The 27,161-nt window shown below is 50.0% G+C and overlaps 3 protein-coding genes across 11 annotated transcripts in view; 2 read left to right on the top strand and 1 right to left on the bottom strand.

Moving 5' to 3' along the window:
• SEMA4D (semaphorin 4D) overlaps positions 1-2,783 on the top strand; it is a gene marked incomplete at its 5' end in the record, with an annotated part of 37,153 nt that extends 34,370 nt beyond the window's left edge. Inside the window, one exon of the mRNA XM_023540615.2 lies at positions 64-2,783. Coding sequence (XP_023396383.2) covers positions 64-992 — 929 coding nt within the window. The remainder of the gene's footprint in view (positions 1-63) is intronic.
• LOC135232381 (uncharacterized) lies at positions 2,097-24,273 on the top strand. The gene is made up of 5 exons (XM_064290928.1): positions 2,097-2,220; positions 2,552-2,639; positions 2,736-2,998; positions 15,436-15,645; positions 22,936-24,273. Exons 1-5 carry the CDS (start codon positions 2,097-2,099, stop codon positions 23,229-23,231), a joined length of 981 nt encoding a protein of 326 aa, XP_064146998.1. The 3' UTR covers positions 23,232-24,273.
• The window catches only part of SECISBP2 (SECIS binding protein 2), a 50,990-nt gene continuing 30,858 nt past the window's right edge, over positions 7,030-27,161 (bottom strand). For 7 of the 9 annotated variants that reach the window (XM_064291010.1, XM_064291008.1, XM_064291012.1 and 4 more), the window contains one exon: positions 18,089-27,091. In XM_064291010.1, coding sequence (XP_064147080.1) covers positions 26,988-27,091 — 104 coding nt within the window. In that variant the 3' untranslated portion in view covers positions 18,089-26,987. Of the gene's footprint in view, positions 27,092-27,161 lie in introns of all 9 variants that reach the window. The other 2 variants (XR_010322913.1, XR_010322914.1) reach the window with 2 other exon arrangements.

The raw sequence follows: 27,161 nt of genomic DNA, 5'->3' as shown, positions 1-27,161 counted from the left end.
GGTGGAGGAAGTGAGCTAACAAGCAGGTTGTTGATGCTGTGCACGTTTATTTTGATGTTCCAGATAAAGTTCAGGGAAGTTACCAGCAGCATTTTCTCAAGCATGGCGGCACAGCAGAGCTCACATGTTCCCAGAAGTCCAACTGGGCTCGAGTGGTGTGGAAGTTCCAGAACGGCGTGTTAAAGGCTGACAGCCCCAAGTACAGCCTGCTGGGGAGGAAAAACTTGCTCATCTTCAACTTGTCTGCAGGGGACAGCGGGGTCTACCAGTGTCTGTCGGAGGAAATGGTGAAGAATAAAACCGTCTCCCAGGAGCTCGCAAAGCACGTTTTGCAGGTGAAGTTAGCCGCACACACTCTGGTGGCTCCCACCCTGCCGGCTGTTCAGACAGAAGAGAGTAGAATTGCCCCCAGAGTGTTGGCGGGAGCCACCCTAGGGGCCGCTCCCCAGACACCGGTTGTGCGGGTCACCACACCTGGTGCCGTGATGACCCCACCCTCCCACCTCGCACCCACGAGCATGCCCTGCCAGCCAAAGGTCGTCATCAACACCATCCCACAGGTCCACTCGGAGAAGACCATGTACCTCAAGTCCAGTGACAATCGCCTCCTCATGTTTCTCTTCCTCTTCTTCTTTGCATTGTTCCTCTGTCTCTTTTCCTACAACTGCTACAAAGGCTATCTACCCAGCCCGTGTCTAAAATTCCGCTCCGTTATGTTACTCGGGAAGAAAAAGCCCAAATCCGATTTCTCTGACTGTGAGCAGAATGTGAAGGAAACGTTGGTGGAGCAGGGGAGCTTCTCTCAGCAAAATGGGGAGCAGCCCAAGCCGGCGCTGGACACGGGCTACGAGACGGAGCAGGACACCATCACCAGCAAGCTCCCCACCGACCGCGAGGACTCCCAGAGGATCGACGACCTTCCCGTCAAGGACAAGCCGTTTGATGTGAAATGTGAGCTGAAGTACGCGGACTCGGACGCTGACGGGGACTGAGGCGGGCTGCCTCTCCTCTTCAGATGCCTGGCGAGGTCCTCCCGGCTGGCTGGCTGAGCACAGGCGCGTTGGGTGGCAAGGGCGTCTGTGCGCAGGTGCCTCTCGTGCTCTGCCAGGCAGCGATCCCATCCAGTCCCGCCCTGCGTAGAGAAGCCCCCATGCACAGACCCCAGTCCTCTTGTCTGTTAGGTTGAGCTTATGACTTGGTTTCTCTGACCTTTTGGGAAGCAGCAGGCGGCACACCCTGGTCACGTGTGCCCCAGCTGGCTAGCGTGCTGGAGAATGCACCTGCAGGAGGAGCCGCCGACTCACCTGAGCCCTTGCTTTTGTTGGGAGAGACACAGGCTCAGCCAAGCCCGTTGGCCCAAGACGAGTTGTACCTTCAGCCTTCCCTCCTCATCGCGGCCACTAACAAGTAATTTAATTCCAGATTGGAAATGACATTTTAGTTTATCAGTTTGGTAACTTATAGTCTGTTGTCCAGATTGGCACGAACCTTGTCTGCCACTTAATTTTTTTAGGATTTTCGTTTTGTTGTGTTGGTGTTTTTTTTTTTTTAATTTCTGAAGCAGATGAAGAAGATGTATCTTCTAGACCTTATTGTGTATCGGGATAGAATACGGCTTAAGTTGCTGATGATTCTCAGGGATGAACTTACTTTTGCTACATGTGTTCTTTCTGCTTTTAGAAATGCAAACCCAAAACCATCTTTTGAGCACGCTTACTTTTTTTTTTCTCCTTCTTCATTACTTGAGGGAAATGTTGTTGCTCTCAGAAAGGTTTTTGTTTCGTCCTTTTTGTGTGTGTTTTTCTCCTTTTTAAAAACCTTCTGAAGATGAGAAAGCAGCAGAGGACTGCCACACATCCATACAACTGGATTTGGGATTTTGAGCAGGGACAGTGACCTCGCGGGCTCCAGGTGACGCCCAGACAGCGGAGGCTGGGCTGCACCAAGCCACAGGTGAAGGAGTGAGCACCTTACAACTGGATGCACACAGCCACTGGCTGAAACCTTCTGTCCAGACTGACAGTGCTAGCCAGGACTTCCATGGCTTTCTGAACATCTTTTTCTTTGCTTTGATCTCACACCCACGGCCCATCTACATGAGCTTCTCCACAACTGGAAACGGCCTAGGCGGTGGTAGGCGGGCAGCTGCTCCAGAGGGCCTGGGAGACGCCCTGCGTAGACCGTCGGCCACGCCAGACCTGCCTCTTGGTGGTGGAAGGTGTAAGTGGGTGGTACGATGTCACCTTTTGTTTGTTACCTTCACCCTTCCCTGACCCTCTGTGAATACCATCAGAGGAGACGTTCTTCCTGGCAAGAGCAATAAACTCTGGATTTTGTGTGCCTGTGTAGACAGCCTCATCTTCCAGTATGATATCATTGGACCATTTTGGTGTATACATTTGTGTTTTATAAGATTTACTTTGTTTTTATTTTTCTACTTTGACTTGTATAAATATGAAAAGTAACTGAATAAATAAGAAATACACGTCCTCGATCTGGGCAAGACTTTATTGAGCCGACGAGCTGCATTTGGCTACCTCCCGCTCTGCAGTGTTGAAGTTGGTGTGTGTCGTGCGTGGGGTGCTCCCAGGCTTCCGCCTTGTGTCCCTGCATGGCCCCAGGGGGGCGGGCAGCGGAAGGTGGGCCTGGGGGCAGCCGTGAAGTCACTCACTTTCTTTTCGTGTCATCCGTGTCCATTTCCTGGTTTAGTTTGCCTTTCTGAGCATGTGACGCGTTCCTGCTGACGTTTCCTCAGTGCCTTCTCTCTTTTCTATCCTTTTCTGTCTCGCAGCCTCATCTCCTAAGCCCCTCCCTCCTTCTGGCTCCTCCTCCCTGTCCTGTCTGAGCCCTGACTCATCTTCTTCTCCCCGGAGCCCCTGGCCAGCCTCCGGCTTGGGCTCTGAGACCGCCACGGTCACCTTGCTGCCGCCCTTCCTAAGTGACCAGGCACAGCACGTGCATGCCCTGGGGACCTTCCAACTCTTCTGTCAGGCCACAGGTGAGTAGCACACCTCTGTGCGCCCGCCACACCTTCACCTGGTTGTCTCCCTCCAGAGGCCCTGGCCGGACAGTGTGGGGGCCATGACCAGGCACCAGGGCCTGACGCTGAATGTGGGGGGTGGGTGGGCAGATGGGTGGCTTCACAGTGGGGCACACGTGTTCTCACCTGCGTTGACCCATCCGTTGCTTCATGCCTGCATCCCATGGGTAAGGTCATTCCATGTTTGTATTGCGATATGATCTGAGGGAAACTGGACTATCAGCTGAAGCTGTAGATAGCATACAGTGGGGGTCAACAAACTTCTTCTGTAAAGAGCCAGATAAACATTTGCGGCTTTGCGGGTTACGTGGTTGTAACTACTCGACTCTGCTGTTGTATCGTGAGAGCAGCCACAGACAGTACATAACGAAACTTTTATCTGCAAAAGTCAGTGGTGGGCCAACCCATGGTGTATAGAATTGCTTATATTTCTGCTAACAATTTGGAGTTTGATATATGTGAAAATTAAAAACGATTAATTTCAGAGCTTCCAGAATGGGAATTTTGTAAATGCCTTGCTTTATAATTATTTAAAAACAGCAAAGACTAAGAGTCTAGTGTATCCCCCACAGACAAAAGAGGTGTTTGCCTTATGTTGGTAAATATTCTGATGGGGCACCTGCTCTTGAGAGGCAGTAGAATGGCCAAGACCAAGTTTCTGATGTTTCCTGGGCTTTGGACAGTGTCCCAGTGCCCTGGCCTTTCCGTGTGGGTATTCTGATTAATCAGTAGATACAGAAAGGAGGAGATGACACAGACCCGTGGTGATTTCCCGATGGGGAGAATAAGCTAAGTGAGGAGGGAAAACAAATTTTTCTTGAGATTTTAATATATGAAAAGCTACTGAGAGTTTTGAGCTCCTACCCGTTTTTTTCCCTTTGAAATAACCTGTAAAAGCCTTTTTGTGGCCTGTGCGTCCACGGTAGATCCAGCAGATCTGTTTGCAGCTTGTGGCCCTGCACAGACCATGGGTGGTGACAGGGACAGCATGCCCTCTGCATGCAGAGCTCTGTGGAGACACATCTCAGAAGGGCTGTGTGCCCTCTCAGCTCTGCATGGTACTGTGGACCAAACCTGTGCTGGCCGCGTGTGGCAGTTGGACACCTGAGTGATGCTTGTCATCCATCCAGGGCCAGCGGCTGCTTCATGGCCTCCGAGCAGCAGCTGCTGCATCCTTCCCAGGCTCGCTGTTAGGAACCTCCTCGTCTGTTGGGAGAATTGCAAAATCTTGGTGCTAGGCTAATATGACCTTCAGAGGACCCAGGGCGTCCTTGTTGGCCAATATACCAAAGAAAATAAATAAATTGCCATTGAGTCAATTCCGACTCATAGCAACCCTATAGGGCAGAGTAGAACTGCCCCATAGGGGTTCCAAGGAGCACCTGGTGAATTCAAACTGCTGACCTTCTTGGTTAGCAGACATAGCTCTTAACCAGTACGCCACCAGGGTTTCCATATAGTCAGGCATATAGTGACGAGAGCCATTATGTTTTTAAATTTAAGATCCTTGGATTTATGTTACCTGTTATGCACGGTATGTGGGTATGCGCACGTGTGTTTATGCACACACGTCCCTGGAACTGGGCAAGAATGAAAAAACTGGTGCCTGCGGAAAACAGATTTCGCTGTTGCCATTGAGCAGAAATTGCTTCAGGTATCTCAAACCTGGACAATTTAATTCAGGGAATTGGCTCCAAAGATGTCGTAAGGGCTGCGGGAGCAAGAATGAGAAGAGAAGTAAGGTTATCCGCAGATTGGTGACGGCAGGAGGCAGGAAAGGAAGAAGTACTACTCGGAGCTTGTGCTTGCTGTGTTGCTGAGGTGGGACTGCCAGATCCCCTGCCCCTCACTGCTCCACGGCGGCTCTGACGGCTCTTGCGGCCACCACTGCTGGAGGTGCCTCCAGAAGCCAGAAAAACATTTTTCCCTCCCCATTGCGCTCCCATCTCCTGCCAGGCCCTCCCATGGCAGAACCCCAAGGAAAGCTAATGGCAGAGGGTCTGGGAAATGTAGTTTGTAGTCTTCCAGCCCCCTGCAAAGAGAAAGTGTATAGAAGGGAGGGTGAGGAGCTGAGGGGGAAAGGCTGGTATGAGATATGTCATGTTCCATCACAGATGAGGAAGACGAGGCTTACTGTGGCCAGGGCAGGTGGTGAACCCCATGCTCCCTGTAGCTCACCCTGGGATTGGGGCCCCTGGGTTTTGAATTCCCCCAGTAGGTGGTTCTGGGGGCCCTAAGGATACAGGACAGTTGGATCAGGGTCTGCAGACTTAATGCTTCCTGGAGCTGTATTCAAACTGAGGTGGGACCAGAGACCACCTAGAAGTCCCGGGGAGACTTTTCTGGGAAGAGAGATGTTGCCCGTGTTGTTTTCTGCTGCCTGCTGCCATCCGGACCTGAGGCAAAGAAGGAAAGATTATCTGTGGTAGCTTAAGGCCCAGTGTCCTGAGAGTGAGTGTTGCTTGAGGGGAGGCTCAGAGCATCTGAATTTCTTCCCTCTCAGAACTGCCTGAGGGTCTCAGAGCAGCCCAGGGCAGGTTGGCTGCTGGGGGAGGGGCGGCTTAGAGCCCCGCCTGAGGTTTTTCTCTCCTGAGGTGGGTGTAATCACAGTAGTGGGAAATAACTTTACAGCTCCCTGAAAAAGGCCTACAGATTGTTTTTAGACTATGAGATCTGAGGAGGGGACATACACCTCCCAGGCTGTCTTGCCCCTCTAATGGGGCAGTTTTCTACGTCAGAGGAACAAAACAGAATTCTGGCCAGGTTCCCTGTGGTCTGGGGAAATAAATGTAAGCATCAAAACTTTTGCAGAACTCAGGGAATCCGACGGGGTACCTCCAGTGTCTGTGGAGGAGAAAGGCACCCTCACTTGATCTCCCAGAGCACTTGGGGAGGGTTCTTCCGGAGTCCTGGTGGTTCCGAAATGCTGACCGTTTGTGCACCCTGCATCTGCTGAACCCTCCTCAGTGGGTCTCCCAGTGGAGCTGTGGTGAGGAAGGATCAGCTTGTGCCCCACTTAGAGGCCATGCTTTGAAACTGCCAGAAATCTGTTTACAGAGCTCCTGCTGTAGGCTGGGCTCCGGGCAGAGAACTTTGCAAACATTATCTCATTTAAGTATCATACCAGTTCACACCGCAGATAATCATAACTCCCATCTTAAAGATGAGGAAACTGAAGCTCAGAGAGGTTTCCAGTGGCATGCTCAGAGCCCCGTCAGTGGTGGAGCCAGTGTTCAAGGCCATGCCCATCTATCTAACAAACCACCACAAAATTTAAAAGCTTAACACAGTAAGTCATTTTGCTACTGCTCAGAATCTCCAGTCAGGTCCAGGCGCAGGCGGGACACCCTGACGGTGCCCCACGCAGTGCCAGTGGGAGAGTCTGAAGTGGGTCTGGGGGAGGTATTTCCAAGATGGCTCATACACACAGATGGCAGGTTGGTGCTCAGTGAGGAGCATAGTTCCTTTTAGGGGCCTACTTCTCTCCAGGTGAGGTCCTCCACGAGGCTGCTTGGGGTTCACCGAGCATGGTGGCTGGCTTCCAAGAGCTTCTCACTCAAGAAACAAGAAGCCCAAGAGGCAAGAGGTCAATGCTGCCAATTTTCTAAGGCCTGGGCCCAGAAACTACTGTAATAGAGTCTATTGGTCAAGGAGTCAAAGAACCCAACCCCACCCATTTGACGTCCCCATTTAGGTGTGTGTGTATTGGGCGAGAATGAAAAGACTAGTGTGTATGTGTGTGGTGTATGTGTGGAGTGCACGTGTACATACAGCGGTTCTCCAGATTGCCGCTGGCTTCCCTCAGAGAGGGGTATGTGTGCATTACGGAGAAGTAGGAAAATACGGACAAATAGAAGACGTCCTCAGAAGGAGAAATTAAGTTACCATGTGGTCATATTCTACTTTTTTGAAATAATGAATCCATGTTCCATGTGGAAAAATTAGAATAATACAGAGAAGCAAAAAAGAAAACGAATGCTACCACCTGGACATAACCACATTTAGCTTTATTTTGTCACATATAAATATGAATGCAGACATTGTTGTTGTTATTAGGTGCCGTCGAGTCAGTTCCGACTCATAGCGACCCTGTGCACAACAAAACGAAACACTGCCCAGTCCTGCGCCATCCTTACAATCGTTGTTATGCTTGAGCTCATTGTTGCAGCCACCTTGTCAATCCACCCCGTTGAGGGTCTTCCTCTTTTCCACTGACCCTGTACTCTGCCAAGCATGATGTCCTTCTCCAGGGACTGATCCCTCCTGACAACATGTCCCAAGTATGTAAGACCCAGTCTCGCCATCCTTGCCTCTGAGGAGCATTCTGGCTGCACTTCTTCCAAGACAGATTTGTTCGTTCTTTTTGTAGTCCATGGTATAGTCAGTATTCTTGACCAACACTGCAGTTCAAAGGTGTCAGTTCTTCTTCGGCCTTCCTTATTCACCGTACAGCTTTCACATGCATGTGATTCAATTGAAAATACCATGGCTTGGGTCAGGCGCACCTTAGTCTTCAAGGTGACATCTTTGCTTTTCAACACTGTAAAGAGGTCCTTTGCAGCAAATTTACCCAATGCAATGCATCTTTTGATTTCTTGACAGCTGCTTCCATGGTTATTGATTGTGGATGCAAGTAAAATGAAATCCGTGACAGCTCCAGTCTTTTCTCCAGATAGATATTATATGTTTTTCCATATGTACATGTATATACAAATATGTGTATTACAAATTATGGATGTGTATATGCGTGTGTATATGTGTCTACACATACAGAAATGTGTCTACGTAACTTTTGTAACAAAAGCAGGATCTTTCCTTCCCCCTATGCAGTGGCATAGCTTCCAGCATCACAGCAGTGTGCAAGCCACTGCAGTACAACAAACTGACAGGTGGGGGTAAACTCCAATAAGAGGGAATAGGAAATTACGTGACAGTGGATTTAGTGTACCGAGCAGATGCATTCTGGAAAAGTGGAGGCAAATGTAATCCCATTTTATGTTCAGCCTCTAGGGTGGCTGTGGGGGAGGCATTAGCCACTTAAAGCTTAACCCAGGTGAACCCTTTCAAAGGAGAATGCTGACCCCCAGTGTTTTTATTTTCTGAATGTGGACATTCAAGCACATTGATAATCCAGTTGTCGTTTCATTTGTGAACAAAAATGAGGGTAAAAATCTTTGTCAGTCATGTGGAGTCTCGTCCTTACCGAGAACCGTCCCAGCATGGAGGTGTCTGCCCTGCCCTTCAGGAGGGAGGCTGTGAGGTCGCTGACTCTCCTGCTGGGGCAGTGTCTAGACGTTATTAAGCAATTTGACAGGAGTTATTTTTCACATCCCCCTGAGCTTCGGGGATCAGGAGTCCAATGAAGGAAGAAGGTTCCAGAATTGCTGGTAAGGCTGCCTGCACTGAGGGCCGCCTGTCAGGAGAGGAGCATGCTGGAATTACTCTCTTCAGCAGGGCCTTTAACTGAATATGGAAATTCAAACCTGTGGCCTTGCATCCACCTGGCATCACTGTGGCATCTAGTGGCATTTCTGCCCATTTATATTTTTTCCCTACCCTGAAAACTCCCCATCACCTCTGGGAAAGATTTCACGGTAGTGTGTGGCTTACCTAGGGGAGCATCCTAGGTCCCAGGACTGCAAGAAGGTGGCAGGGCCGATGTGTGAGGTCGGGCCACCCTGTCCACAGTGGGCATTGTGAGCGGTAGGCTGGTCCTTCAGGAATTGGCTGAAAGCGATGGTGCCTGCTGCAGAGGCATGAAGTCAGCTGAGCGACCAGTACCTGGGCCTGGGAGCGTCTGCCACATTCTTGTGTGGGGCACAGGCAGCCCGCTGGGCCCCAGAGCACATTGCCTGACGCTGGAGTGGGGCTACTTCAGTGTTCCTGGTTTAGGTTTGTGGGCAGTGTGCTGTATGCGGTGGACTTTCTCACCTGCTTTAGCTGCATGCCCTCTTCACGTTGAAACCCTCTTCTGGACTGAGCAGAGAGGGTGCCCAGATGTGCACTGCCAAGCACCCCGCAGCAGTCGGCTCACCAAGTGCCCAGGGTGCCAGGGAGGCAGTTTCCAGTGCCTGGCCTGCCCCAGCACCTCCAGGCCCTGCCAGGGTGGGTGGGCTCACCCCGGAGAGCCAGAATAGGCTGTCATGGGCAGGTCCCTCAGAGAGGTGTTTCTGAGGGCTGGCGTCTCCACACATCCTCTCTTGAAGATGCAAGATGGCTTTACACCCCAACCCTGCGCAGTTGCCTATGGAGGCGCTGTTCCCTCCAGGGGATGATATTCCAGGGTGGGCCTTGGGATCTGTGGTGAGAAGGCCCTGTGGCTGCCGTACAAGTCACACAAACTGGGTGGCATGAAAAAGCAGAAATTTATTCTCACAGTTTTTAGAGGCCGGAAGAGTCAAGGTTCCAGCAGGACTGTGTTTCCCAGAGGCTCCAGGGGAGAACCTTGCTGTTGTCTCTCCCAGCTTCTAGTGGCTGTTGCCAGTCCTCGGTGTACCAGGGCTCATGGCCACATCATGCAGCTTCTCCTCTGTGGTCACACTGCCTGCTCCTCTGTGTGTGTCACCTCTCTGGTAAGGACGTCTCTGATTACATTTAGGGGCCACCAGCAGTCCAGGACCATCTCAAGATCCTTAGCTTTATCTCATCTGCACGTAAGGTCCACTTTCAGGTTCCAGGGACTAGGACCTGGATGTTCTGGGGCCACCACTGAGCTCAGTGCTGACATGGAGCACGCTGGGGAGGAGCGTTAGGAAGTCAGGGCCTCTGGAGACCCAGCCATGGACCCAAGCCCATCTGCTCCCGCCAAGCTGCTACCTCTTGCCTTTGGGTGTGCTTGTGGCCTTCCAGTGTCCGAGGGACCGGGACTGTGTAAGACCAGCCATCTGCTCCCACTGAGTGCCCACCCAGCCTGTGGACTCTCACGCAGGCCTTGGGGGAAAGCCAGACAGGAAGTTGGAGCTGCTATTCTCATCTCCTCTGACTGGGTTACGCTTCTGTGCCCTTTGTCTTTTTCTCCAAAGGAGAGCAGAGCCCATTGAGAAAGGCATTCACACTTGTTCGAGGGTTGGCCTGGGAGTCTCTGTCCTTCAGTCCCCAAGATGCCATACTTGTTGCATTGACAAACGGCCTAGCCCTTTCCTGTGAGGTGAGGGGTCCTTGCCATGTGACTCCTCTTGGGCCTTAACCAGGGTGGGTGCTGAGCTTGGCCCTGGCTTAGAGGCTTCCACAGAATGGAGACAGGGCCAGGTAGGCAGAGGGATCCTTCAGGGCTGAGGCTTGGGCCGTGTGTACAGGAAGGACCCCTGGCCCCAGGAGGGAGGAGCTGGGAGAGCCCCAGCCCCATGGGCAGCTGGTGTCCTTGGTGCACAGAGCCCCAGCGTCCTCAGAGAACCATCTTCTTGGGGGTGCTCCAGGCACAGTGGTGGGATCAGCTCAATGGCAGCAGGAGGCCCAGCCTGTGGGTGTGTGTGGAAGATGGACTAGTCCCTGTGGGCTGCATGCCAGGGTCCCACATGGAGGTGCATGTACTGCTTAGCAGCCACGTGGATACTGGGCAGGGATGTTACCAAAGAAGTTCTGGCAGTCCGGGTCAATCCCATCAGCTGTCCCCTCTCCCGGGGTGGTCTAGTCCCCTCTGGGGGAGATGGGAGTCAGTTGGGAGGGGTCCCCACCATGCTTTCTTAGGTCACTTTCCCAAAGCTCCTCACATAGCTTGGCCACAGAACCCTGACCGGGGGGCCATCTTAGATGCTGTGCGAGGGGTGAGGGGCAGGGTGGAGCCTCGAACAGTCCCCACACCCTGCCGGTTGTGGGGTAGATACCAGGACCACTCATCAGGGTGCCTCCCAAGGCTGATGGGCAGGAGTTTGCACCACGGTGGGTAAGCATGCCCTTGTCACGGTCATGGGTGCGGAGATCAGGCAGGTTAGGGGTGTGTGTCCCTCCTCTGGGCCCCCATCCCTCCCCAGCCTGAGGAGGCAGTCTCTCCTCTGAAGCCAGAGGTGCTGCTGATGGGCCACAGCTGTGCCCGCCCCCACCCATTCCACAGCCGGGGGGCCCCTGCAGGCAGTGAACACCCCAGCCAGGTCTTTTCCTTGAGGTGTCAAGGTGGGGCCTGAGACAAGTGGGGTGCTTCCAGAGGCCCTGGCCGGGAGACGGGTGGAAGGAGGTTCATGGGTCAGCATTTGGACCTTTCTGGAGCCACGTCTGTGGGCCAGGTGCCAGCTGACAGCCCAGTGCCCCCTGCTCAGATGCCTGGTTTAACTCTCTCCCTCTCTCTTCAATCTCCTGTGCATTCAGAATGAGGTGGATAGTTTTAAAAAGGATAATGGCACGTAAGTAACATTTTTAATACCTTCCTATGATCAAGTGCATGTCTAAAAATGCTGATGCTTACCAGTGTCCTTGTGCCAGGAGGTGTGTGTGCCACCTGCTTTCCGTACCTGGTGTGTAATGCCCCAGGAGCTGCAGGGTTTCTGGGAGGTTTGCTGCTGAGGTTTCTTGCCCGTGTGGTTCAGCTCAGGCCACTCAGATCCTTTGTCCCAGGGGCTCAGGTGCGAGAACCTTCCAGAATCCCTGGTGATCCATCTCTGTGGCCCCAGTCCTCCAGCTGGATCCCAGGGCATGTCACCTGTCAGACAGGGATATGAGAGGAGGGAGGAGATTATGCTTTTTTAGAACTGAGTCTCATGTCTATCCAAAGAAATATCTCTCATTACTTGATCAGGATAGCTCACGAGAGTCAGTATTTAAAATCAGAGTCTGCCTGGATGCCCATTGGAGCCCTGGTGGTGCATTAGGCTGCTGACCAAAAGGTCAGCAGTTCACATCCACCAGCAGCTCCTTGGAAACCCTATGGGGCAGTTCTGCTCTGTCTGTAGGGTCGCCATGAGTTGGAATCAACTCGACAACAATGGATTTGGTTTTTGGTTTTAGTTGCCCATCAGTTGGGAAATGACTAGAGAAGATGTGATACCATAGATATTTTCAGTAGTTAAAAGGCAGGAAAAATGCATAATATACAGTTGTCCACTGAGTTCTAAACACTGAGTGGGAAAAACAAGTTATAGAATGACAGGGTTAAAAAAAAAAAAAGCCTGCACAGAAAATAGCCAAACAAGCCCACCAGGGCTTGTCCACAAGGCGGGACCTTCAAAGCAGCCCTTAGGGGCTGGAAGAACAAGGCTGTTGTGCAAAACACCTTTGGACACACTTTTCAGAGTACCCTTGAGCATCTATGGCATGTACTTTTTTTTCCTTCAAAAGAGCACTTTATTTTTTTGATTATAAAGCATAGTTGTTTGTTCTAGTGAAATTGGAAAATACAAAGAAAAAATCTCAGCAACCCTAAATTTAACTGTTTGGACACAGCCACCACCTGCACAATGGCTGTCTTCAGGCCTTTTCTCTGTGTATACATATGAGCCTGCGTGTAGGTGTGTACACACGTATGTATACACACACCTGTATGTACATACATGTATGCACACATGCATGTTCACGTTTTTTCATTTAACACAATGTTGTTGCACTTTGCCATGTTACTGAGTGTCCTTGAAGGAAACCCGTTTTATGAGAACCTCGCTGGCCATCATGTCATTTATATGCCCCTGGTTGGGCATTTCCCACCTTCTCACTGATACGAGCAGGGCTCCAGTGACCTCTTCGGTATGGTCCTATCCTTTCCTCAAGATTCGTTCCTAGGATTGTCCAATTAAAGGATCTGAACTTAGGCCCTTGGGATGGGAGTTCGTGATGATCCAGAACTGTGTGAGTTATTGATCAAGGAGGTGGAGAGAGGTGAACAGCTGCCGCATTTGGTGAAGACGGCAGTAGTCCTATGGGAAACTCCAGAATAAAAAGAACTTTAGTTAAAATGGAAAATACCTTCCTTAAAAAAAAAAAAATTGTGACAGAGAAATTGAAAGCCATCTTTGGTCAGCACCATGAGTCTTGATCACCTCACCCCTCCAAAGGCAGCTGTGGGAACTTCCCAGCTCCCCAACGCTCATGGCTCATGCACGCACTCCACACAGAACCCTCCCAGGGGCAATGGCAGCACTGTTTATGCAGGATGGTTTTAATCCTGTCACTCTGTAATTGTTCTGCCTGCTCATTATTTTTGAACTCTAGCCACAGATACAAAGATCTAGGTCCTTCCTTTTAAGTACTGAATGTACTGTACTCCTGATTAAAAAAAAAAAAAAAAACCGTTGCCGTTGAGTCAATTTGATACTCACGATACCACTTATTTAATCATTCTCAGGTTGAAGGCATCTAGGTAGAATCTAATTTAAAAAACTGGTTCTCATGAGGTATGCTGACCATATAGTGGGGATATGGGGGATGTTTCTTTGAGCTGACACTAAAGTCAATTCTAGAAGTATAAAAAGGCCTTCCGTGCAGTGCTAGGCCCTGGGCTGTCGGCCTGACCTGTGTGTCTGTGAGAAAGGGAAGCTGCAGGGCATGTGGGCGTGACAAGCCCCCAGCCTTGGATGACACGTTTAGCTGGCCCCACAGCGCTACCCAGACTGGGAGCAGCAGGGACAAAACAGAAGGGACCTATTCCCCTTGGCCCAGGGTGGGGCCAGGATCAGAGCTCGGGATGTGAGGAAGGAGGCCGTGCCTACAGGCCACTTGAGAGCAGGTCTGGTTGCTTGGGCTGGCTGCTGGGCTGTCTGGGGCCCACCTGGCCCTGTCCAGCTTCCAGCTCAGCCCAGGGTCTGCACACCCTGGACAGGACTAGACTCACAGGAGCTCAGCGAGTGTCAGCTTGGCTCTTTCACACCCTTCTCAGACCTCTCTTCAATCCAAGTCTATTGGGAGGCCCTGAGTGGAAAGCAGATTGAGGTGGAGTTGTCCGTTCTGGTATTTTATAGGGGCAAGGAGTTGAGTCTGTCTCGGCCCAGCTGGCTGCTCTCCGGGCCCAGCGTTAAGTCTGTGAATCACCCACTGCCCAGCCCCCACTTCCCAGATGAGAAAGTGGCCCAGGCAGGGAGGCGGAGAGCTGCGTCGCTGCTGGGTACCAGTGGGAGCTCTCGGACCAAGCTTCCCCCCACTGCACTGGAATTAATAAAACGTCCCTTGGCGGCCCTGCATGGGACCCTGCTGTGCTTAGGGTGGGGTTTCTGGAGGGGCAGCCCGTTCCCCCCCTGCACAGCTGGCCAGCGTGGCGTGTGGGAAACTGCCTTCCACAGGCCCGTCTGCTGCCTGGGCGAGGAAATGCCTGGATGCTAGCCTGCTCCTGGCCCCACCCCCCAGGGAGGAGACCTGGGAAACACCCCCACCCCACTCTGCCCATCAGACAAACCAGAGCCTGCCGGGCTGCACCCTCCTGGAAGGGCCCTCACCATCCTGGAGTCTGAGAGGCACTTAGAATAGTTGGCCTCCCTGTCTTTTTTGTAATTAAAATAAAAAGCCCCGAAAGAAAACAGGGGACTAGGCAGTGCTTAAAGAGCAGCAGCCGTGGTGCCGTGGTGCGGCTCCCATCCTAGGCCAGGAGCTCTGTCACCAGTGGCAGAGGCAGGGCCCCAGGACACGTCAGTCCTGGCCCTGCAGGAGCCTGGCTGTGAACCTGTCGGTGGGCGGGCCTCCCTGGGGGCAGGGGCTTCTGTGGGGAGTGGGCCCAGCCTGTAGTATTGGTGCAGGTTCCCTATCGTCTTCCAGTTCCCAGTGCACGTTGACCACTCCCTCCAGCACTTCCCTAGGTTGGAGTGACTCATTTTGATGAACTGTGGGGTAGGCAGGACCTCGCAGGTGCTTCTCAGCACCCTGGCACCCTCTCCGGACACATTGGGAGACCCCTGGGTGATGCCCATTCTGCCCCACACCTGCCTCTACCTTTGGCTTGGGGGAGGCTCTCCATGCCTGGCCAGGGCCCTGTGCTACCCCCTCTGACGGTGCCGCCTCTGGGCCATGGAGAGCAGAATGGCCCTGGGGAGGAGAGGGCCTTTGGGGCGGAAGGAGGCAACATCAGGCCAGGTGGGACAGCGTGGAATACCCTGGTCCCCCAGAACAGTCACCAAGGCCTCCACCAAGGTGGGGAGGCCCTGGGAACTGCTGGCCCAAATATGTTCTGCAAGACATGGGCCTGGCTCATGTTTTCTGAAGAAAGGCAGGGTCTATGGCACCACGAAGCCCATGGTGGAGTCAAGGTGCTGGGCACTTGACTGTCATCCTCTCGCTGCCCTCCAGGAGCCACAGCCTGGGAACCACCCCTGGGCCCCAGGCCCATGGGAAGTACCAGGCAGCTGAGTTGAGACCTGCCCTCAGTTAAGTTCAGGTCTAGCTGGGACAAGAGAGAGGATCCTCACTCCCCATGCCAGGGACAGTTCATGAGGCACCTGCATGGATGCTCAGGGGACACAGCAGGGAAACGGTTTGTGTGTCTCCAGGTCCTTCAGATGTTCGCTTTGTCTGGGAGAAGAATGGGCAAGAGCTGGAGACCTGTGTTCCTGTGCAGACCCACACGCTGTCCGATGGCAGGGCCCACGTGCTCAGCTGGCTGCAAGACTCCATCCGAGAGAGCTCTGAGTACCGCTGTTGGGTTCTGTCCTCAGCAGGAAACAGGACCTCAAAAGTGCGGGTCACTGTGATGAGACACGGTAAGTGGGTGCCTGGCCCTGCTCCCCACTTGCAACGTGTTATTAGCCTTCTACTAAGAAAGACGAGGATTTAGCTCTTTCACTGTCTTGGTCATATAGTGCTCCTACAACGGAGATGCCACAGTGGGCGGCTTTAACAGACAGAGATTAATTCTCCCACAGTCTAGTATGCTGCAAGTCCAAATTCAAGGTATCGACTCCAAGGGAGGCTTTCGCTCTCTATCGGCTCTGGAGGAAGGTCCTCGTCGTCAATCTTCCCCTGATCTAGGAGTTCTCCCGCACAGGGACCCCGGGTCCAAAGGCTGTGCTCTGCTCCCGGCACTGCTTTCTTGGTTGTATGAGGTCCCCCGTCTCTCTGCTTGCTTCTCTTTTATATCTTACGAGATTGGCTCAAGACAAAATCCAATCCTGTAGATTGAGTCCTGCATTATTAACATAATCGCCACCTATCCCACCTCATTAACGTCATAGAGATAGGATTACCAACACATAGGAAAATCACATCAGATGACAGAATGGTGGACAATCAATACTGGGAATCATAGCCTAGCCAAGTTGATACACATATTTTTGGGGGACAAAATTCAATCCATGACACCAACACACACACACACATGCTACCAGTCTCCTATTTTTCTCATGTACAAATTTGGGTTAGACTATTATTCAGTGTTTACATTACTAGGATAGCTGAGCCAAGTAGGTCTATTAGGATTTCCTTCCCTGCACTTACGGTTTTCCATGTGGTTAAAATTGTGCCGATTTTCATTGGCTTATTTCTCAGTTACCATTTATCTACCACCACACTCTGCAGGTGCCTAAGTCTTTGCATAAATGCAGACATATTGGTGTCCTGTTGTTACCTCCCCCCGGAACCTCTGGTCACCTCTAATTGGACAGTTCGCACCCTGTACCAACTTGCCACCCTGGGACTGCCCTTAACCTTGAGGGTGGAGATTCTGTTTCTCTCCTGTTGGATGGTGTTTCCTGGCTCCCGGGTGTTCCTTCCTTGATTTACTCCATTTTTTTTTTTTTTTTTTTTTGGTGCTTTAAGTTAAAGTTTACAAATCAAGTCAGTATCTCATACAAAAATTTATATACACCTTGCTATATACTCCTAATTGCTCTCCCCCTAATGAGGCAGCCCGCTTCTTCCCTCCACTCTCTTCATGTCCATTCCGCCAGCCTCTAACCCCCTCTACCCTCTCATCTCCCCTCCAGATAGGAGATGCCAACATAGTCTCAAGTGTCTACTTGATCCAAGAAGCTCATTTTTCCCCAGCATCTTTTTCTATCCCATTGTCCAGTACAATCCCTGTCTGAAAAGTTGGCTTTGGGAATGGTTCCTGTCCTGGCCTAACAGAAGGTCTGGGGGCTATGAACACTGGAGGTCCTTCTAGTCTCAGTCAGACCATTAAGTCTAGTCCTTTACGAGAATTTGGCGTCTGCATCCCACTGCTCTCCCGCTCCCTCAGGGGTTCTCTGTTGTGTTCCCTGTCAGGACAGTCATCGCTTGTAGCCAGGCACCATCTAGTTCTTCTGGTCTCAGGCTGATGTCGTCTCCGGTTTATGTGGCCCTTTCTGTCTCTTGGGCTCATAATTACCTTGTGTCCTTGGTGTTATTCATTCTCCTTTGCTCTAGGTGGGTTGAGACCAGTTGATTCATCTTAGATGGCTGCTTGCTAACGTTTAAGACCCCAGACACCTCTCTCCAAAGTGGGATGCAGAATGTTTTAATAGATTTTATTACACCAATTGACTTAGATGTCCCCTGAAAACATGGTCCCCAAGCCCCCGCCCCTCCTACACTGGCCTTCGAAGCTTCCATCTTTTTGCTATTGTAAGCAGTGCTGCAATGAACATGGGTGTGCACATATCTGTTCCTGTAAAGGCTCTTATTTTTCAAGGATATATTCCCAGGAGTGGGATTGTTGGATCATATGGTAGTTCTATTTCTAGCTTTTTTAAGGAAGCACCAAATCGATTTCCAAAGTGGTTGTACCATTTTACATTCCCACCAGCAGTGTGTTAAGTGTCCCAATCTTCCACAGCCTCTCCAACATTTATTACTTTGTGTTATTTGGATTAATACCAGCCTTGCTGGAGTGAGATGAAATCTCATTGTAGTTTTGATTTGCATTTCCCTGATGGCTATTGATGGTGAGCATTTCCTCATGGATCTGTTAGCTACCTGAATGTCTTCTTTAGTGAAGTGTCTGTTCATATCTTTTGCCCATCTTTTAATTGGGTTGTCTTTTTGCAGTTGAGTTTTTGCAGTATCATCTAGCTTTTAGAGATCAGGCACTGATCGGGATTATCATAGCTAAAAACTTTCACCCAGTCTAGGTAATCTTTTTTACTCTTTTGGTGGTCTTTGAATGAGCATAGGTGTTTGATTTTTAGGAGCTGCCAGTTATCTAGTTTTTCTTCTGCATTGTTAATGTTTTGTATATGGTTTATGCCATGTATTAGGGCTCCTAACATTGTCCCTATTTTTTTCCCATGATTTTTATCATTTAAAATGTTATATTTAGGTCTTTGATCCATTTTGAGTTAGTTTTTGTGCATGGTATGAGGTATGGGTCGTTTCATTTTTTTTGCAGATGGATATCCAGGTATGCCAGCACCACTTGTTAAAAAGAACGTCTCTTCCCCATTTAACTGCTTTGGGGCCTTTGTCAAATACCAACTGCTCATATGTGGATGGATTTATGTCTGGATTCTCAATTCTGTTCCATTGGTCTATCTGTTGTTGTGCCAATACCAGGCTGTTTTGACTACTGTGGTCGTATTGTATGTTCTAAAATCAGGTAGAGGGAGGCCTTCCATTTTGTTCTTTTTCAGTAATGCTTTACTTATCTGGGACCTCTTTCCCTTCCATACGAAGTTGGTGATTTGTTTCTCCATCTCATTAAGAAATGTCACTGGAATTTGGATCAGAATTGCATTAAATCTATAGATCACTTTTGGTAGAATAGACATTTTTACAATGTTAAGTCTTCCTATCCATGAGCAAGGTATGTTTTTCAAGAGGTGTTTTGTAGTTTTCTTTGTATAAGTCTTTTACATCTCCGGTAAGATCTATTTGTAAGTATTTTGTCATCTTAGGGGCTACTTAAATGGTATTGATTTGGTGATTTCCTCTTCGATGTTCTTTTTGTTGGTGTAGAGGAATCCAACTGAGTTTTGTATGTTTATCTTGTATCCTGATACTCTGCTGAACTCTTCTATTGGTTTCAGTAGTTTTCTTCAGGATTCCTTAGGGTTTTCTGTGTATAAGATCATGTCATCTGCAAATACACTTTTACTCCTTCCTTGCCAATCTGGATGCTCCTTATTCCTTTATCTAGCCTAACTGCTCTGGCTAGGACCTCTAGCACAATGTTGAATGAAGTGGTGATAAAGGGCATCCTTGTCTGGTTCCCAATCTCAAGGGGAATGCTTTCAGGCTCTCTCCATTTAGTATGATGTTGGCTATTGGCTTTGTATAAATGCCCTTTATTATGTTGAGGAATTTTCCTTCTATTCCTATTTTGCTGAGAGTTTTTGTCATGAATGGGTATTAAACTTTGTCAAATGCCTTTTCTGCATCAATTAATAAAATGTGATTCTTTTATTTATAATGATGGATTACATTAATTTTTTCTAATGGTGAACCATCCCTGCATACCTGGTATGAATCCCCTTTTCATGGTGAAGTATTTTTTGATATGTTGTTGAATTCTATTGGCTAGAATTTTATTGACGATTTTTGCATCTAAGTTCATGAGGGATATAGGCCTTTAGTCTTTTTTTGTGGTGTCTTTTTTACCTGGTTTTGGTATCAGGGATATGCTGGCTTTATAGAATGAGTTTAGGAGTATTCCATCCTTTCCTTTGCTCTGAAATACCTTTAGTAGTAGTGGTGTTAACTCTCCTCTGAAAGTTTGGTAGTGGGAAGTAAATGTTTTGAGGCCCCATGTTTCGTTTGTTTTTATACTTAAATGATAGCTCGAGCGGATATGTAATTCTAAACTGAAAGTCATTATTCTCCAGTATTTCACCCCGTGGGAAATTGCATGATCTCCTGATTTTCAAGCAGTGTGAAATTTCATGATGCCCTGGTGTTTTCATGCCTCGTTTGGGCCCCGTAAGTGTGGAAACCCTTACCCTTCAATTCTGGAACGTTTTCTTCAATTCTGGAAAGTGATATCCTTCACTCCATTTCTGTTCTCTTTCTCTAGAAATGATTTTTCCAGATGTTAGACTACCTGGGGTGGTCCTCTGATTTCCTATCTTTTCTTTCCTATCTTTGCACTTTTTCTTCTTTTTGCTATTAGCTTTTCTCAACTTTTACTTCCAAACTTCCTATTGAATTTTCCTACTACCATAGATATGAACAGGTGCCACACTGGTTGAAGAAGGGAGTAGTCCTGTGGGAAACTCCAGAATAAAAAGAACTTAGTTAAAATGGAAATTACCTTCCTTTAAAAAAAAAAAATCAGAATGTGACAAATTGAAAGCCATCTTTGGCCAGCACCATGAGTCTTGACCATCTCACCCCTTCAAAGGCAGGTCTGTGGCCCTCCCAGCTCCCTAACACCCACGATGTGCACGCACACACGCACACACACTCCACAGATACCCTCCCAGGGGCAATGGCAGTGCTGTTTGTGCAGGATGGTTTTAATCCTGTCACTCTGTAATTGTTCTGCCTGCTCATTATTTTTGAACTCTAGCCACAGATACAAAGGTCTACTTCCTTCCATTTAACTGCTGAATGTACTCATGATACCACATCTTATTTAGTCATTCTCAGGTTGAAGGCATCTAGGTAGAATCTAATTTAAAAAACTGGTTCTCATGAAGTATCCTGACCATGTAGTGGTGATATTTCTTTGAGCTGACACTAAAGTCAGTTCTGGAACTATAAAAAGGCCTTCGGTGCAGTGCTAGGCTCTGGGCTGCCGGCCTGACCCATGTATCTGTGGGAAAGGGAAGCTGCAGGGCAGGTGGGCAGGCCAAGCCCCCAGCCTTGAATGACTGTGACCTTTCCTGGCTGGGGTAGTTCACTGAAAGGTCCCTGATACCTAGACCTTGCTACCCAAGGACAGACAGCATCCATACTACCAAGAAGCTCATTAGAAATCCAATTCTGGCTCTGCCCCAGACCTGCTGAATCAGACATTCTGGGGGTGGAACCTGTTTTTAACCAACTCTCCAGGTGATTTTTGCACACTGAAGTTAGAAAGTGGTCCACCCCAGCGTTTCCACACCGAGGGTCTTATTAAAAGGCAGATTCTGATTCAACAGATCTGGGCTGTGCCCTGATAGTCAGCATTCCTAAGGAGCTCCCAGGTGTTGGTGATGCTGTAGGTCCTAGAGGGTTTGGGTTGGGCCATCAGTGTTTCAGGACTTACATGGGGGAAAGAGGGGCGGGGCCTCATCTTTATAAATGTCCATCAAAACGGTCTGCTTTCAGTCCAGGACTCCTGCCCTCAGCAGCACTCAGCCCATACACCCCTTTCCTACTGTCTCCCAAAGAGCCTTCAGTTTACTTCTGAGTCAGAGGGGTAACCGTCTGTCTGGGCAGCACATGGACGGGGAGAAGTACTTCTTCTCCACAGGCTTTCCGGCAGTCTGTCTCCGCACCTGCCTCTCCACCCCCGGAGCGGTCTCTGGCTGCAATGCCCCAGCTCACTGGGAGCGTGTCGCTCCCATTTCCCTGTTGCCAGCTCAGGACCCAGCTTCCACTTGTCTAACTTCCATTTTTTGCTGTTTCTTCTATTCTCTGTCCTTTTACGAGTTTTTCTTTTTGAAGGCTCCCCTCATCACCATTTTAGTGGTGGTTTGGGAGAGAGCAACAGCAATTGTAAATGTTCACTCCAACACAGAGCCTTGGTTTTTACAGTTTCCGTAAAATGCCCTGCCTGTTCCACAGGGCTGCTGTCAGGATGAGATGTGCCTTACACTCTGTGAAATCTTACACAGAAGTTAGGCGAGCATTTCTGTCACCCAATGGCTTTGTAGTGACAACAATAAAAGCAACTCTGCAGCAGGCAGTTTGAAGCCCGTTCACATTTGGCCTCATCAAAAGGTTTGGGGCATGGGGTATCAAAAGATATAACCATGACCAAGACATCTCCGTTTTCTTGAAATCCTCCCTCCCCGCTCCTGTCTGTCGGAGGTACTGGCAGTGTGTGGGGATGACTGTTGGAGGTACTGGCGGTGGGGGGATGAGTGTTGACATGGTGTCCCCCACCCACCCACTCCCGTGTGGTGGCAGGATTAGAGAGGTCCTGCAGTGCAAACCCTGTGGAGCATAGCTGTACCCTGACATCCGTAGGGTCGCCATGAGCTGTGTCCTCACTCCTCACTTAGAGCGTCCCCTGCTGTGGCAATCTGGGGTGCTGCTGCTGGGTGGAAGGTGGTGTGTGGGGCACCTAGCATCAACACCAACAGCCAGTGGGGTTATCACCTTGTTCTGTCCCACATGTCTGAAGGGCTCAGTTCTTAGAACGTACTTCTAAGATTAATGAACTCCTATGACCCTGTAGTCCAAAGGAATGATTACCTCAAATGTTCTGTTTGAACAGAGAAAAGATGGCTATTCAGGTTTGTAACCCAGTAGACCCTGTAAGTAACTTGCTTTCAAACACCAAGACAAGAGACACCCAGGAGGCTGGAGACTGGAATACCAGGGGCTGTGATTTCTGAACACAGCTCATGCTGGCTTCCAGAGATGCCTGGCCCAGTTCACAGTCGAGCCCCAACTTCTGAGCCTGAGCTCCTGGTCTTATTCAAGGGAAGAGGTGGCATTGTAGCAGGCCAGCCTGTCCCCAGAAGCAAGCCTGCCCACCCCAGACCCAGGGTCTTGTCAACATCCCCGGGATGTGGGAAGTCAGCTACTCGTCTGCACAGGAACTGAAGATAACTAGGGCATGAATGACAGGTGCCAGTGTGGGCGTAAGGCCCCGGCACTGACCCTGTGGCCTTGGGGAGCAGCTGCTTTCAGAGCTGGTGCCCTGGAGGTGACGGGAGGGTGGTGGTGGGAGGACTGACCTTGGAACTGCTGGTCGGAGGGGTCATACATCTGGCCTTGCGCGTACCCTGAGCCCCACTGTGCCCGACTCCCCCTAGCGGAGAGGGCCTCACCTCCACCACTGCAGCTCACAGCGTGACCTTGGACCATGCCCTTTACCTCTCGTCTCCTTGGCACTTTCACATGAAATGAGGGAAGAGAATGGCCAGTGGACACAGAAGGGGCTCCGAAGGCCTGTCCGCGACTGTGAGCCCGCTTCTGTCTTCCAGAGGCAACCCACCAGGAGAAGTGGACCAGAGAGCTCGCTGCCTGGAGGACCATGGTTGGCGAGCACGATCGCATGCTGCAGAGCTGGAGGAAGGCATGGGTAAGCTGCAGGCCACAGGTGGACGTGGGGGCAAATGGTTGGCAGCCTGCTGCCTGCATCCAGGGCCAGGGCCGTACAGCCTTCCCCCTCCTGCCAAAAGACTGCCCCAGCTTCCTGCAGCTCTTGTTTCTTACCTGTAGAGAAGTTTGTTTTTCGAGAGCTCCACCCCAGCACCCACAGCCCTTCAACCCCAGGTGAACCTTGCCTCTTCTCTGTCACTGCCTGAGGGTGGAAGGTGGAAGGCAATTCAATGGTGGCCAAGTGGCCTGAGCTGGCCACTCCCTGGACAGGGCACTTAGCAGTGGCTGGCACAGCAGGTCAGAAGACCTCAAGTGGTGAACGCCTTCAACTAGAAAAACTGGAAGGTGGGGTGGTTAGTGCTGGTGAAGCAGTGTCTGTCTTGGGCTGGCTTGTGACCTCGCCACCCTGGGGCCCGGCAGCTCTGGGCTAGGTGCTCCTGTTGCTGCACCCTGTGGAAGACAGGGAGCAGTGACTTCTTGAGCCCCAGTCCTGCAAAGGGCAGGTGATGGCACGCTGGGCGAGCTCCCCACCTGGTTCCCAGCCACTGAGGTCAGAGTTCCCAGGACAGCACCTCCCCAAGGTTTATTACTGACATGCTGCCAGACACAGGGGCAGCTTGCAAAAGCACAAGCCCCGGGTTTTAAAGGTTTCTGGCCTAAATGGCTACCAAAAGCCTCTCGAGTTGGTGCTAGCAAAGGGGGCATTTATAATTGATCTTTAAAATTAGTTTGGAGACAGGGCTTCCTGCTGAACAGGTTGGTGGGAGAGCAGGAGGGTGTCCTGGGAGCCCGGGCCAAGCGGAGACAGGGACTGGGAGCCATAGGACCATACTGCGTCCGCCTGCCCCTGCTCGTGGGACACTCATGTCTAAGACAGCGAAAGGAACTGACCACTACATGAGAAACTGAGTCAGAGAAAAGGCCCCTCTGTTCAGCTAAGAAATCAAAGACCTCATTGCTCTTTCAGGAAAGCTGTGACAAGGATACCTTTTAGCCACGAGGAGGCAGCTCCTGAGACAACCCTGAAGCAGACCCTGCCGCCCACCATGGTCCCTCAAGGCCCCACACCTCTGCTGTTCCAGCTCTCCCTGCTCAGAACGCGTCCCCATGCCTGTGCATACCGTCTCCCCCGTTTTTTTTTTTTTTTTAAATCAACTGCTTACCATGACAGGAGGGTCTCTCTGGCAGAAGCAGTTCAGTAGGCTACGAAGAGAAAGAAACTCTCATTAAGTTGAAACAGAATGCGTGTTTTAAAATGTTCTTTTCCTACAACATCATCGTGCTTTAAAAGTCATTCCTACAGGATCTGAATAATTTCGTTCTTTAGGAAAGGGCTACCCTCAGAACAGCCAATGAGAAAGTTCAAACAGCCCACTCTTGATTACTGGTTTTCACTAGACATAAATGGAGCCACCTCCCAATTTAGGCCCTTCACTCTAAGGTACACTACCAGGGTAGGAAAGGTGAGGCTCCAAATGGAGATACTTGCTCTCAAATCCTAAGTGACGATGAGGTTGGAACTGGGAGTGAAAATGAATATTCTAGAATTGTTATTCTTCACTAATGTTACCTGATTATGTTTTACAAGTGCTGTGGTTTACGCCTGTGAGTGTGTACCCCATTGACTCTCTGCTCCTGCCCACTGGTTCAGGCAGACAAGTTGAGCAGGTTAATTATGCAAACCCTCTGGTGCCATGCTACTTTTTTCCAACAACAGCCCAAGTCTGCTTTTGGGTCTCCCATTAAAGCAGAGACTGTGTCCCTGTGCACGTGAGCATGTGCAATGATATTTTTTAGGTCTATCATAAAACCCAAACGCCTGTTAAAATAAAGCTGCAGTTCCATTGTGATTCCTAGCAAGTCATGGGTGCCTTCTTTGCTGTATGATCACAGGCTTATCTCTAGACGCCATTCTTTCACCAGGCGATGGGCTGAATTCTCCAACAGCCTCTCGTAGATCAGCACACGTTCTCCTACCCGTCACGCCAAGGATCCACAATGAACAGGCAGCATTCTGAGGGCATGGTCAAAAGTACAAGACACCCTGGGGTTCACCTGTCCCTGGAACCCACCTGGAGTCTGGAGGGCTAACCACTTCCCAGGTACCTGCGTGTCCCCCTTGCCGAAGGATGCCGACTTTCCTCAGAGAACCACCACACACTTTTAACATCACGTTCTGTCAAACAGTCCTCGCTCTCACCGTGGTTCTTGCTCAGGGTGTGGCTTCAGCCATTGCCAGCTGCTGAGTGAACTGGCCCAAGCTCTGGGCCCTTATCCTTTGTGCCGTTCTCTTTAAGTCTGGATTTAGCCAGAGCATGCTTGTGTTCAACAAACACTTACACATGCCCAGGCGCCATGGTGTGGGGTGTCCTGTTGAGGAATGTAGCATGACAATGCATTTTGGACTCCTTGCACTGCTGAGAAAAGCCAGGCTCTGCCTGTGCTCAGGTGCCTGGTTCTGTATGTGGGAGCCCTGGCTCCCCATGTACGCCATGTAGCACCATCTTTATGGTGTTAGTCACTCAGGTGCCCTCAGTGTGGCCACAAGGTGGGAGCTCCTCTATTGTCAGGAAAGTAACGTCATAACCAGAGTACCTGGTGAGAATGTGGGCTAAGCCAGTGGGAAGTAAAGGCTCCCAGTGGCTGATGGAGATGTTAAACTTCCACTGTCCACACAGAATGCCATGGGGACTCATTATTCCCATTTTATTGGCTTCTCACAGGTCACTTACATCTCAGAGAGGGGTTAGTAAAATGTTTGGCATGACTGATTTCAATGAACAGTATTTTCAAAGCCAAAAAATTCTCCCGCTTGCTGGACAAGCTAAACAATGTAATTCCTTCTCTGCTGTTAACTGCAGTGGAAAAAAAAATGCAAGGCTAGGTCCCCAGCAGGCCTTTGAGTAGCACCATCAGCAGAGTCCACTTCAAGACATGAGGTATGGAAAGCACACCTCTCCCTCCTCGGTCCTCTCAAGTTCAGTGACCAGATTAACCACAATGGACAAAGAGACTAAGGAACAACCAATAACACCACAAAGAAGCCCAAGACCACTAGTCTTAAGCGAAATTAATCACTATTTATTCAAAATAAATAAGCCCTCTGAACTTACAGGGAAAATATGAAAGTGTATTTCTATCCCTCCTGTCTCAAAGATAGAAACCACATTCAGAATGTTCACTTAAAAAAGGAAAGAAGGGTTTCAGATTATCAAAACTGAAATTAGAACATCAATATGCATTGTTTCTTTGAAAATAAAGACTAAACAGAATAATTCATGTACAAAAAGTAACAGGTTAGAAAACATTTTTTCCTTCTGAGGCTCGTTTTAGCGAATTCTCCAAGTGTCTATCTTTAAATCTGAAAACATACATCCCCTGAGGAACAAACCTTTCACTGTACTCCTTTCTGCTCCAACGTGAGCATCACTAAAAGCTGCCTTGACGCTGCTTTCCTGCAGAGTGGTCATCCTTTCCCGGGAGGTGGAAAGTTAGGGTCGGGATGGCACCTCCCTCGAACCCCTGCCCCTTAGTTGTCCTGACCCACCTGGCACTCGGTAAACACGATGCCTGGCCTCCTGCAAACTAGCTAACTGGCTTGGTTTAGTTACTCTGCACGGGAGAGACGTGTCCTTAGCAGCCAAAGTACTCTAAGTACCATGTTTTCCAGTATCTTCCAAATCCACAGTGTGCTTTCAGAAAAGGTGTCAGCCAAGGAATCTGGGGGCCACTGACCCTCTGACGGGACTCACAGCCTGGTGCCCAGCGAGCTGAGGGTCTACAAACACACCCTTCCACGCTGGCTGGTTTCCATGCTGAACAGTCCAACACAATACAGTGGGTCAGTGAAGAACTGAGAGGAACAAGACACAGTCTTGTTCAACTCCCTTCCCCCTACCCCAAATACACAAAACACACATAAAGAGCTCTCTCCTTATAATTTCAAGTTCATCATTTGAGAGACTGAAGCCCCTAAAGTTTCTTCCAGTTCCTGGGCACATCGGTTATATGCTTCCAGATGTTTTCTCCAGATTTCAACTAGAAAAAAGAAAATGGTGTAAGTGATAAAAAGGCAGGAATGACAAGTACAAAACAGCACGAGGAAACG

Source organism: Loxodonta africana, chromosome 9, assembly GCF_030014295.1.
Source record: "Loxodonta africana isolate mLoxAfr1 chromosome 9, mLoxAfr1.hap2, whole genome shotgun sequence".
NCBI lineage: Eukaryota > Metazoa > Chordata > Mammalia > Proboscidea > Elephantidae > Loxodonta > Loxodonta africana.
The sequence above is the reverse complement of the archived record's forward strand: the minus strand, read 5'-3'. Positions and strand labels throughout refer to the sequence as shown.

What these genes read in the sequence shown, in the direction of transcription:
- LOC135232381 (XM_064290928.1), top strand. Translation starts at nt 2,097, where the DNA reads ATGAGCTTCTCCACAACTGGAAACGGCCTAGGCGGTGGTAGGCGGGCA. An exon ending in ACTCTTCTGTCAGGCCACAG is followed by an intron (nt 2,999 to 15,435) that starts GTGAGTAGCACA and finishes GTGTGTCTCCAG; the next exon opens with GTCCTTCAGATGTTCGCTTT. An exon ending in GGTCACTGTGATGAGACACG is followed by an intron (nt 15,646 to 22,935) that starts GTAAGTGGGTGC and finishes TCTGTCTTCCAG; the next exon opens with AGGCAACCCACCAGGAGAAG.